Genomic DNA, 13,263 nt, shown 5'->3' on the forward strand with positions numbered 1-13,263 from the left:
AAAAGTAATAAATAAAATCGACCCGTGCAACAATATAATATTGTATTCTTTTTATCTTTTTCTTTATAATTTAAAAAAAAATGAGAAGATGATGCCCCAATAATATATTTTGATAAAATAAAATAACATTCTTTAATTGATTAGTTTTTCAAAACTAAAATGTAAAATTTGATAAGATTCAAGTGTCATTGAAGGACATAGTAAATTGGGGGTGGTTTGGTAACATCAAATTTATGTCCAAAGAAGAATTAAAGTCTAGAAAAAACTCAAATGTGTACCGAAGAAAGAAAAAGAAGTAACATATTTTTTATTTATTTAAGTGGGGTGTGGTATTAGACTTAATTTATTTTTTTGAGGCCCATAGGTTTTGGAGGCCCGGCTTGGTTGAGTTGCTTGCGCACCCCCAAGGCCGGGCCTGATCCTAAATGTGTTATCTTTCAATTTATTATTGACATAATATGAGTCATTAGATCGAATAGTTATAACAGTTGAGATTTTGTGTAAGTCTTTAGAGTCAGAAGAACGAGTTATCCATGGCTCATGCGGGTTAACATAAAAGAATAGCAAGCTATTTATAGCCGAGCTAAGAAGCTTTGAGAAACTTCAAATTAAAAATATATATGTAAGCGCTGCGATTTACCAGATTCAACATATTAGGTTTTGCATGATGAGATTGGGAAAAGGCCAAACATAAAAATATAAATAAAAAACATAATAATATTCCTTAAAAAACAAACATAATGATATATTTTTAATACTAAAATAAAAAACGATAAAAATGCAAATACTCTCCTAGGCTATAACATTAATAGTGAATCACTCGATCTAAGTGGATTTATATATCCATCCTAAATTGTTAATAGATTAATCCAAATGCAAAAAAGTAAACATGCATATGCTTTTATTTTCTAGTGATTAAGCTAACTAGTGGCATGTTAAACCACGCAATAAAACCCAATTAGATGTTCCATTTAAATGACCTTCAGAGGTTATAAAGCTAAGAGGCTCACAAACAACCTTCAAATCACGAACCTTTCGGAAATGGTCGTACATGCCCTTATACTTGAAGGAAGTTGACACCACAATCCCAAAATCAACAGCTCCATGAGAGCAACTATCGGCAATGTTTGTTACCACATCATTATTCACATCCATGTTGAATTGAACTCTTTTATTATTATTATCATTGTGATATCTTCCTCCTTGAGAGAAAGGATTTAAGAGTATGGTAGCAAGAAGGCTTTGGTTATTCTTGTTGCTGTAATTAACACCAATAGAAACAGTGTCGTAAGATACAGGATGCAAGTTGCTGTTAGGGTTTGACACGATGAGGGTAATATCCCATTCAGCAGTGAGTTTAGAACCATTTATGTTAAGTGAGTTGATGGAAGCTAAGTCGACTCCAAACCTTGGCGTTCTAGGGTCCAAGCTAGCGATGATACTTATCGAGAAAGAAGCAGAAAAGTAACCAAGGATGGAGACGAAGAGTAACCAGATGCAGTAGGCGACACATGAGAGTTTGTTGTCTGATATTGCAAATAGAAAAAAAGCTATGTTAATGAAAAATGTAATGTATAAGACAAATTTGTGCCGATACGTAAATGTCAGCGACTAAGTTTTATATTTATCATGACTAAATTGGTATCTCTTAGGGGAGGTAATTTGTTCGAAGCACAATTATAGTTATTTGCTATACATACAGGTCTAAAAATTTGAATCAGATATAAAAATTAATAAGAGACAGGACAGATCGACTACAAAATATTCTCTCTCAAGTGTCTACTACAGATGCATAGAGGCATAATAGTTTATAACCCTAACCCTAACATCTGGTTGCATTTGTACATAATGTATGAAATAAATCAATATTAACATATAAGACATGCATGTTTTCACATAAGAATATTAGAAATAATCAAGAACATTGACAAAAAAATAATAATAAAAATCAAGAACAAACATCATATGTTGATCGCCCTTAGAATTTATCTTAGAATTTATAAGATCAAAATTTATGAAATACCTTGGGCCATATTCGGTAATGATCTGATCACAAAGTAGCAACTTGAAATCACAAAGAAAGAGAGAATGAAAGTGGGAAATAACCACTCCAATAGAAGAGTTTAAGAGAAAAAGGAAATTTGGTTTATTCAATTCTGCTCAAAACTTTACTGTTCGGTGGCTTTTTATAGAGGCCTTGGTTCTTCCTAGCCTATCGGATCAGTTGTAACAAACTGGTCTTATTTGATACTAATCTAAAAGATAACAAAAACAGAATTTGAGAATTCTTGGGATCTTTGTGAATCCTCGTCCAATTTGGAACCTTTTTTATCCTTGCTGATCTTCTTCTAGATAAAGATCGTGTTTCTTATAGTTTTTTAAGGAAAAAAAAAACACTTCAAAAAATAATTTTAAGAGTTTTGCATGTGTTTGTTACAACTTTAAAAAAAAATCAGAATCTAAAAATAAAATTAAAAAAATCAGTAAGAGTGACTAGTTTTAGATGGGCATGGATGATAAAACAAACCATTTTTAGGTGGTGTCTATGGTTCGAACCCCAGACCTTGCATATATTATGCATTGTCTTTACCAACAACTAAGATTAAAGCTAAGATTAAGACTCCCAACAAAAAAAAAAGTGTGACTTGTTTAATTCCTTCATAATATTCGAGAACATTGACAAAAAAAATAATAAATAAAAATAAAGAACTAACATCATATGTTGATAGCCCTTAGAATTTACAACATAAAAAATTATAGAATATATAAGAAATACCTTGAGCCATATTCGGTAATGATCACAAATAGCAACTTGAAATCACAAAGAAATAGAGAATGAAAGTGGGAAAGAGGTGATAGCCTCTAACCAAAGATAAACCCTAATTCTCCAGAAAGGCAGAAACCACAGTCGTTGTCAAGTGGAAAACAGAGGGAACTGAGAAGATCTCTTATACTTATATAATGAGGAAACCTTTACAGAGAAATTTACTCCTCATAATGAGGTATTAGCGAAAATCGGAACAAAATATTATTATTATTATTTTTTTTTTTGACAAGAAAAAATAGGAAAGATTTTTTTGAAAGAACAAAAAATAGGAAAGATAAGTGCTGCACTTTCGCAAGTGGTTAATATAACTACAATTAATCAATCATTAATGATGAAAAAGTCGGGAAGGTCACTAAGGCATTTACTGAACTAAATCTTTGTAATTCAAACTATATAATTTAGAAATGAGTCATTTTCAGATTCCAATGCAATAATAAATAATTTTTTTCAATTGTACTCTTCAATCAACATTATGTACACTACTTCCATATAATAGTTAATAAGGATAATTTGATAAAATAACAATGCTATATCTTTTAATCATTGCATTTCTCTACCTTAAAATATATTCATTTTAAAACAGAGGTGATATATAATATAAAGTAGTTGATTAATTGTTAAATAGGTTACATATTTCTTAATAATGATTAGAAGTTAGTTAGGGTTTAACCAACTTATATAGTTACTTCGGAGTCAAAGTAACTATTATGAAGAAGAAGAAAGTGAATTTCATTATTGTGTGATCAATGTTTACAATCATATATATAGCTAAAAGTAAGAGTACAATAGCATTAGCATATAAACATTAAACACTTAAGCTAAACTATCTTGCTTTGCTCTCCAAATTATCTTCTTCACCCTTGTTGTGTAATAGCCCCCCACAAGATGGAGGTTGGTAGATATCTATCGAACCCAGCTTGGATAATAAGAGGCCAAATGGTTGAGGCAAAAGAGGTTTTGTGAAGAAATCTGCTAACTGGTCTTTGGAAGAGACATGTAAAAGCTTTAAAATGCCAGCATGAAGCTTTTCCCTTACTATATGACAGTCAATATCCAAATGCTTTGTTCTTTCATGAAACACAGGGTTAGCAGCTATGTGTAAAGCACTTTGGTTGTCAGAAAATAACACTGGAAGTTTGGAACATGTGACATGTAAATCTCTGAGTAAGTAAAGAAGCCATTGCAATTCACAGGCAGCTGAAGCCAAAGCTCTGTACTCTGATTCAGATGAAGATCTAGACACAGTCATTTGTTTCTTGGTCCTCCATGAAATCAAGGAGTTGCCAAGGAAGAAGAATTGACCACTGATGGATCTTCTGGTGTTAATACATCCTGCCCAATCAGCATCAAAGACACCTTGTAGGTGAAGAGAAGAGCTTCTGGGAAAATAAAGACCTTTACCAAGGCAACCTTTGAGATATCTGAGAACCCTTAAAGCAGCATGATGATGAGTTTGAGTTGGTTTAGAGAGGAATTGACTGAGTTGTTGTGTAATGAAAGTGATATCTGGTCTGGTAGTATTGAGGTAAAGCAATCTGCCAACTAATCTTCTATAAGAAGGAATGTCATCATAAGGAAGTGATGAATCATTATGAAGCTTAATGGATGGGTCAGAGGGTGTTGAAACAGGTTTGGACGTGATGGAACCTGAATCAGAAAATAAGTCCAAGCAGTATTTTCTCTGGCACAAGGAAATACCACGTTGGGTGTGTTCAACTTCAAGACCCAGAAAATATTTGAGTTGGCCAAGATTCTTTATTTTGAAGGAAGTGTGTAAAATGGATTTAATGTGGTCAAACTCAGTCAAAGAATCTCCAGCGAGTATAATATCATCTAGATACACTAGTAAAATAGTGAATGAAGAAGCAATTTTCTTGATGAACAAAGAGTGATCAGAAGGTGCCTGAATGTAATTTTGCTGAAGTAAAATAGAGTGCAACTTCTTAAACCATTTTCTACTTGCTTGCTTAAGGCCATATAAGGATTTCAGTAGTTTGCAGACTTGATTTGGTTTAGAAGATGAGATACCTGGAGGGAGGGTCATATACACATCTTCTTGTAGATCACCATGAAGAAAAACATTGTTTACATCAAGTTGATGTAAATTCCAATTGTTGATAGATGCTAAAGCAAGAACCAATCTAACTATAGTCATCTTAGCCACTGGTGAGTATGTGTCAACGAAATCAAGTCTTTCAATCAGGTTGTACCCTTTAGCTACAAGTCTGGCCTTGTATCTTTCAATAGAGCCATCTGCATTGTAGTTCACTCTATATATCCATTTACAACCAATTGGTTTAACATGTTCTGGCATATCAACTAACTTCCATGTACCAGTTGATTCAAGAGCAGAAAGTTCAACTTGCATTGCTTGCTTCCAACAGTCAAATTTGTTTGCCTCGGTGAAGAATTTGGGTTCAGGGTTGGAATGTAGGGCAAGAACAAAACAGGAATGTTGGTCAGACAACTTATTATGAGATATATAATTTGTGATAGGGTAAAGAGAGGAATGGACATTATTACAAATATAATCCTACAGATAAGCAGGAGTAGTAGAGGTTCTAGTTGACTGTCTAGTGGGAAGAAATGGGAGAATTAATGACATTGTTGGTGGGAAGAGATACAAAAGGAGGGTCATCAATAACAGGTGGAGGAATAGGAACAATGTCAGAAGAAATGGAAGGAGAATTGTGTTCAGAAGGTAAATATTCCCACTGAGAAGTTATAGAATCAGAGTTACTACACTACAAGAAATCTTGCATATTGCCAGGGAACAATGCCAGGAGCAAGAAGTCCTGGCAAATTTGCCAGGAGCTATGCCAGGGAAAACTCCTGGCAAAATTGCCAGGGGCAACCCCTCACAAAAGCCGTGGCAAAATGTATGGAGCAGAAAAGATTCTTGTGTGGTCAGAAAAAGCTGGACGGTACAACACTTTGCCAGGGGTTGTGCCACCAAAAACCCCTGGCAAATTGCAAAGCCTACAAATTTGTCAGCACAGCCTGCAAAGGCTACGTGAATAGCCTGTAAAGTTTAATTAAAAAATATGTTATTTATTAAAATTTTAAATTTATTGGTGTAATAAGTATTAAACTGATTTTATTATACGTAATGAGAATTAAAAAAATAATTTAAATGAATAAGTATAAAACTGATTTTATTATAAGTAATTAGAATTAAAAAAATAACTTAAATGAAAAAGTATAAAAAGTGTTTATTGAAAAAATTTGTGTTAGTAGCGATACTTAGGGGAAAAAAACTACTACCTCCGTCCCAATTTAATTGACACAATTTTGTTTTTCACACATATTAAGAAAAATGTATAAATAAAGGGGAAAGTGGAATATATTGTATTGGGAATGATAAAAGTAGTATTATTTAGTGTTATATTGTATTGGGAATGATGAAAGTTGTATTGAAAATTGAAATGTGTCAGTTATTTTGGGACACTTTTTTTTAGAAAATGGGTCAGTTATTCCGGGACGGAGGGAGTAATTGTTATATATGTGAACGTTATAGCTGAAGGTGTCAAAGATGGAGTATTATCAGCATTATAGTAGTTGGATGTATGACAGAACGTTTACGGGAAGAAGAGGATTAAAATCCCATTTTGTAGGAGTTCACGGATTTATTTCATGGGCATAGGGACAACAAGTTTGTAAAGATGAGGGAGAGATAAGATGTCCGTGTCTGAAATGTGCGTGTAGATATATAAAGACTGACCCCAATGAAGTGAAGAAACACTTGGAGAAAGTTGGATTTATGCCTGATTATTGGGTTTGGATTTATAACGGTGAACAATGTCAAAATTTTGGGGCGGGAGTCAATGCACAAGCTTCGAGTAGTGGAATAAATGTGGATGACAACGAGCAATTCAACGATGAACAATTCAACATGATGAATGATATGGTCGCTGATGCTTTAGGTGTGGAATTGTCTTACAATGATGATGTTGAAGATGAACAAGGCGAACAACCCCCAAACGAGCAAGCCCAGAGATTTTACCAGTTGTTGAGTGAATGTAATGTCCCGCTGTTTGAAGGGTGTACGCAATCAAAGTTATCGATGTGTGTGAGATGGTTTCAATGAAAGTGTTTTTGGATTATAATTAATGTATTGTTGTATTATTATAATTGGTATATTGTTGACTTAGTTTTATATTGTTCTAATTGCAATGATATTATTTTCAATATGAATGAATATGTGCGTTGTTTAATTCATAGTAGTTAATAGCGGCCAATAGCGGCGCAACGCTACGTAGCTGTTTATAACCGCTATTGCATTTTAAGTGAAAATACAAGATTGTCCTTGGTTTTAAAAAAAAAAGGGTATTTTTGACATTTTCATCAAACCCTAAAATCCCTAAAAGCTTCAGCTTTTCTCTTCCTTCCTTCATTCTTACCAGCGGCGCCTTCTTCAGCTTTTCTCTTCCTTCCTTCACTCTCTCAAGAACGCTGCTTCCTTCCTTCACCGTCAAACGCCGCCGTTGTTCCTCACCGCCGCCGTTCATCAGGTTTGTCACTTCTTGACCTCGTGTTTTCTCTCTTTCCGAAATCTTCTTTAGATCTGTAACTTCTTGAACCCTTTCAATGTGATGTTTATTTTGTTCATAGATCTGTAATGTGTAACTTCTTTCAATGAGCATTGTGCTCCTCCAGAACCCTGAGCTACAATGGGGATCGATCTCAAAGGTAGGGGTAAGAGCAAAAACACCAAACGAACCGAACCTAAATCCAATGATATCTACCTCAAGCTCCTCGTCAAGCTATATTGCTTCCTTGTTTGAAGGTCTGACATTATCAGTTTTGAACATGTTATATTTATTGTTACATAGATTCAGTATTATTGAGATTGTTATACATGGCCTTGCTTTTAACTTGAATTTGATGTCTGCCAATAAATGGGTATTAAGTTTTTAGTTATCTAAAAAAAAAGTGTAACTTCTTTCAATGCGATGCTTATTTTCTCGAACCCTTTCAATGTGTAACTTCTTTAGATCTGTAATCTTCTTTATCCTGATGAAAATGTTATATATCTTAAATCCTGATGAAAATGTGTAACCCTTTCAATGTTTTAAAAATTGAAAAAAATTAATTTATCCACAGCTTGTTCTACAAAATTAAGATATATCTTATGGTTGGTAGAAAACAAAACAGATTAACTTTGTTTTTAACTATCATATGTGGTGGTTAAATCATCTTTTTAACACAAAAAGCAAAAACTATAGCAAAAGCAGTCACATGGTATAAAGATATAGTACACATTACCTTGATTAACTTCTCAAGTGGCTGCCTAACTTTGAAGGACTTATTAGCAAGTATAATGGTTAGTAGCCACAGCACTAAGATAGCTTTCAATTTTATCAACAAGTTTTGTATCTGATGAAGAAGAACTAGCTGATTTTAGTTCATCAGAAATGGATTCTAAGTAGTCTACATTTAGTTGGTTAAGGTCTTTGCAATCAACTAATGCACCAATCTCTTCATGGTTTAATGATGAAGATGATTGGTGGCGGTTGAGGAAATCTATGAACACTTTTTCTAGTTTTCTTGCTACTTTTAGGTTTTGCTTTATGGAGAATTTTCCATGGTTATATGGATCTGATGGTGATGAACGAATTGCGGATATGTGTTAGTTTGGTTGTGGATGTGTTTAGGAATAATGGTAGTACTAGGAATTTATAGGCACGTAGACGAAGTTGTTGAGATAAAGTAAATACCCCTTCTCTCGCAATAGTATTTGGAAAATAACAATGTCTGTCATCAATGTGTTATAAATTTTTGTTTTTCTTTTTTAGTTAACCGACGTTGATCTATTTGATAAAAAGGTGATTCATACACATTATAACTATAAGTGATCATTTTCCGTATGACTTTTTTACACGAGGAAATGTAATATAAATCAAAATCGTCTATTCACTTCTCATTAGATGGACCCACATGCATTACTGAAAAGTGAGTGGTTCAAATTTAACTAAACTCTCCGGTTATAGGAGAGACTCCAGATCCATAAATGTGTGGGTTTAACTCCTGCATACCAACATTAAGAACTAGCACTTGAACTTATCTAAACTCTGACTCATTAAAGAGAAATGAGTATATGTTTCTAAGTGTATCATCTAGTACTAGAATAGGGATCAATGTCGATCCTTCAAAAAAAAATATCACATAATATTTGTAGTCACAGATAGAGAGAATAGCATAAACATGTTCTTTCAAAAAAAAAAAAAGCATAAACATGTTATACAATAGTCTTCATCACCAATTTTCCCTCATATTAAGTTATGCTGCAATGTCAACTTCCTTTCAGTTATAGGGTGGACTACCATTCTAGCTCAATGATGATTCTGTTTGGATGCTTTTAATTTTAGTTTTCTCTATTGTATTGAAACGTGAGATATACTGCTTCTTGCTTGATCATGCTTTGGCAAGATTTCATATTCTGATTGTCTGAGTAATAACTGTATATTTTACTTGTCTGTCAGTTTGAGTTACTGTACAATGTAGTTTTTTCCTATGTAAACGTTTTCTTACTACAATATCTGAACAGGTACGCAATTACACTCCAGCACCATCGATTAATATCAACATTAAGGTGAGGAGCATGTTTGATTATGAGTAGTGCAGATTGTTGATTAACAGGCCTTGGTGTGATCATTAATTTAAGGGTCATGCTAACAAGTGCCCTTAGGGCACTTGTTAAGGATTCAAAATTAGAAATGATTGATGAAATTTAGGCAACAAAATTATCCTAAACATAAAGTTAGAATTACTATGGTTTAATTGTGTTATGATGATTTATTGTTTTGATATGATGCTTTTCTTATTGATAAATATCTAGGAATGCCTCCGAAACATAAAGGAAAGAGCAAGGGCAACAACAGGAAGCGATATAGTACTCATGTTGTGGACGCAGCAACATAAGCTAGATTAAACCCCATGCCTGTCATTTCTAATGCATCTTCTAGCCAGGGATCATCTCTCGTGCCTTTATCTATTTAATTTCTTGGTCGGTAATATTTGGGGAAGTTTCTTATACTTCCCGGTACAATTTCTACCTATTTGATACTTATGTATGTAATATTCTGCACAATTTTAATTTCAATGCTGCTAGACCTATTATTTTATGTGTGCTATTACTTTAATTTGCATTGTTAACTTCTTTTTCTAAACCAATTAAATTAAAATAACATTTTAAAAACGTTTTTTAAATAATTTTTATTATTAAATCAATTTTTAAAAAAGAAATAAAAAACAATTTAAAAACATTTATTTTAAATATTTTAATAATTAAATTTAATTAATTTTCGAAAATAAAATTTAAATTCTTTTTTAAATTTATTTTAATTATTAAATTTTAATATTTTTATTTTTTTAACGAATAAAAAACATTTTTTTTTAAAAGTCGTACACAATTTGCCAGGGGTTAACCCCTGGCAAAGCGCCTGACATGTTTCTGAAAAGGACTGACGTAAGGGGACACAGTCTGCATTGATCAGATTGCGTCAGAAAAGCCTGTGTTCTATCAGACACATTTTGCCAGGGGTTGTACCAGGGGATGTGCCAGGGGCGAATTTGCCAGGAGCTAAAGCCCTGGCAGGGTCATTTGCGATGAGCGGATTTGCTGGGTATTCTGCTCCTGGCAAAACTCCTGGCAAACGTCCATTTGCCAGGGCTTTCTGCATTTTGCCAGGGCTTCCGCCCCTGGCAAAATGCAAGATTTCTTGTAGTGCTAGGGTAAGGAAGAATGTTTTCATGAAAAATAACATGTCTATATATGAAAATGTCTCTAGAATACATGTCTAAAAGAGTAAAGCCTTTGTAACCAGATTTATAACCAAGAAAAATGGATTTTCTAGCTCTGGGATGCAATTTAGTTCTATGAGCTTGTAAAGATGATGCATACCATAAGCATCTGAAAACCTTGAAAGAAGAAACATCAGGAAGTTTATTGTAAAGAACATGAAAAGGGGATTGATTTTGAAGTATAGGAGTTGTAATTCTATTTATAAGAAAAATTGCATGAAGTATGGCATAAGACCTGTAGGAAGAGGGGAGTTTGGATTGGAAAAGAAGGCTCTGCCAACATTTAAAATATGCTGGTGTTTTCTTTCAACTCTGGCATTTTGTTGAGGTGTTTCAACACAAGATTTTTGATGTAATATACCATGAGAAGCATAAAAATCAGAAAGCATGAATTCAGGACCTTATCAGACCTGACAAATTTGGGGGTGACATGAAATTGATTTTGAATCATGGTTATGAATGATTTAACATGAGTAGCAGCTTCTGCTTTGGTTTTAAGAAAAATAATCCATAGAAATCTACTATGATCATCAACAATGGTTAAAAAATACTTGTGGCCATGAACAGATGAAACAGACAAAGGACCCCATATATCAAGATGGAGCAATTCAAAATAGGATGATGCATGAGATAAACTAGAAGTAAAAGGGATATGTTTTTGTTTGACAAACTCAAAAATGTCACAGGTTACTTTATTATCATTGATTATAGAGGAGTACAAAGATGACATAGTATTCATTCTTTGATGAGATAAATGTCCCAATCTAAAATGCCATAAGGCTTTAACAGGAATATAATGACTTAAATTACAAGTAACTGAAGGTAAAGGAGTACAAGGTACATTTATTTTGCTAGAAATAGAATTGAGAGATGCTAAATTGGAAACATGAAACTTGTATAAGCCATCTTGTTGACTAGACAAACCAATCATCTTCAAGGATGTTTTGTCCTGTATAATACATTGTTTATCAGAGAAATGAAAAACACAAGATAAAGATTGACATACTTTAGCAACAGACATAAGGTTCAATCTGAAGGTAGGACTATACAATACATGTGTAAGATAAAATTGAGGACTAAAAGTGATAGTGCTAGCTTGATTAATGACAACAGTGGTGTTATTTGGTAAAGTAACAGAAACATGTTTAATGGAATAAAGAGAGCTGAAATGAGATAAATGACTACAAATGTGCTCATTAGCACCAGAATCAAGTAACCAATATGAATTAGAAGGTAAAGAAGAAAAGTTGACACTGAATATACTTGCAGATGAAGAAGAAGCAGTGTAACCAGAAGTAATTTGAGGGGGAAACACTTATGTGATTGGTGGTAGGGCCAGGTGAAGGGTTGGTAACTGAGGAAGCCAAATTGGCCTATTGAAGTAGCAATACAAGTTGATCAATCTTGTCCTGAGCCAAACCAATACCGCCTGAAACATTGCTTGCATCAGAAGCTTCGGCTGAAGTATTGTTAGCTTGTGAAGGCACATGAGTTTGTGGAGATGGTTTATTGGGAAAACCATGTTTAAGATAACAATACTCAATGGTGTGATTATACCTATTGTAGAAAGAGCAATACCTATAAGAAGGTTTAGTAAATGAACCTCTACCACGACCTTGAGTTCTTCTAGCATCAGAAGCATTCACAAGAGCAGATCCTTCTTCAATGGAAGGAAGAGAAGGAGCACTAACAGTGTTGCTTTCCTCCTGAATAACCAAAGAGAAAACCTTCTTCAGAGAAGGTAAGGATCAAGGAGAAGCACTTGAGTTTTCACAACTGAAAACTGATCATTGAGACCAATAAGAAACTGTATAATTTGATATTCAACTCTGTATTCCTTGTTCACTCTCATAGCAGCACATCTACATGTATGATGGCAAGTACAATTGGGAAGAGGACGATGAGAATGAAGTTCTTCCCAAAGAGCCTTCAATTCAGTGAAATACTCTAAGACAGATTTGGAACCTTGCTTGAGGTTGTTAATAGAGGAACGAAGATTTGCAATGCAAATACGGTCAACTTTAGAAAATCGTTCGTTGAGATCTTGCCAAACATCAAAAGCAGTGTCATGAAAAACGATCGTTTGCGCAATAGAATCAGAAACAGAATTGATGAGCCAAGATTGAATAAGATGATTGCACCTCTCCCAAGCAAGTTTGTTGAGATCATCATCATCAGGAACAGAAAGAGATCCATTGATGAAAGGAAGCTTGTTCTTGGCACCTAAAGCGTGTTGCATAGACCTGCTCCATGCTAAGTAATTGGAACTGTTGAATTTGGGAGAAATCACTACAGAGTGAGGTCCTTCACTCGGATGAACATAGAAATGCGATTCAGTATCCTGACTAGCTTGCTGTGTACGCACCATTGTTGAAAGAAAGGAAAAACGAAGAAATGAATCTCAAAAGAAATTGAGGAAAAGAAGAATCTCTGTGAGAAACAGAGAACGAGTACAAGAGAAATTGAGTGAAACGAGAACGAATCACCAAAAATTGAAGGTGAATCAGAGAAAAGAAGAAGCTTGAACTTCAAGCTTTAATGGTGGAAACCGTTAGGATCGTAACAAACTATCTTTCTCCAAGAGATAAATGATACCATATTATGAAGAAGAAGAAAGTGAATTTCATTATTGT

General features: G+C 33.9%; 2 protein-coding genes, 2 long non-coding RNA genes and 1 pseudogene across 4 annotated transcripts; 3 read left to right on the plus strand and 2 right to left on the minus strand.

The window, feature by feature from the left end:
- Positions 1 to 924: 924 nt before the first annotated feature.
- Positions 925 to 2,033, minus strand: LOC146926034 (uncharacterized). Its single transcript, XM_085706851.1, has 2 exons — positions 2,024 to 2,033; positions 925 to 1,526 (listed from the first exon to the last, which is right to left on the minus strand). The coding sequence occupies exons 1-2, from the start codon at positions 2,031 to 2,033 to the stop codon at positions 925 to 927; spliced, it is 612 nt and encodes a 203-aa protein (XP_085562977.1).
- A 4,036-nt stretch (positions 2,034 to 6,069) lies between these two features.
- Positions 6,070 to 7,041, plus strand: LOC146926035 (uncharacterized; annotated as a pseudogene).
- Positions 7,042 to 7,156: 115 nt separating this feature from the next.
- LOC146926036 (uncharacterized) lies at positions 7,157 to 7,743 on the plus strand. Its single transcript, XR_015034007.1, has 2 exons — positions 7,157 to 7,338; positions 7,439 to 7,743. It is a non-coding gene; the product is annotated as an uncharacterized LOC146926036 (long non-coding RNA).
- A 1,577-nt stretch (positions 7,744 to 9,320) lies between these two features.
- LOC146926037 (uncharacterized) lies at positions 9,321 to 9,951 on the plus strand. Its single transcript, XR_015034008.1, has 2 exons — positions 9,321 to 9,419; positions 9,666 to 9,951. It is a non-coding gene; the product is annotated as an uncharacterized LOC146926037 (long non-coding RNA).
- Positions 9,952 to 10,329: 378 nt separating this feature from the next.
- Positions 10,330 to 12,998, minus strand: LOC146926038 (uncharacterized). The gene is made up of 5 exons (XM_085706852.1): positions 12,393 to 12,998; positions 12,022 to 12,336; positions 11,031 to 11,579; positions 10,623 to 10,747; positions 10,330 to 10,528 (listed from the first exon to the last, which is right to left on the minus strand). The coding sequence occupies exons 1-5, from the start codon at positions 12,996 to 12,998 to the stop codon at positions 10,330 to 10,332; spliced, it is 1,794 nt and encodes a 597-aa protein (XP_085562978.1).
- Between the last annotated feature and the right edge of the window lie 265 nt (positions 12,999 to 13,263).

This window comes from Medicago sativa, chromosome 4, assembly GCF_051527215.1.
Source record: "Medicago sativa cultivar Bolivia chromosome 4, Bolivia_mono, whole genome shotgun sequence".
In the NCBI taxonomy this organism is placed as follows: Eukaryota; Viridiplantae; Streptophyta; class Magnoliopsida; order Fabales; family Fabaceae; genus Medicago; species Medicago sativa.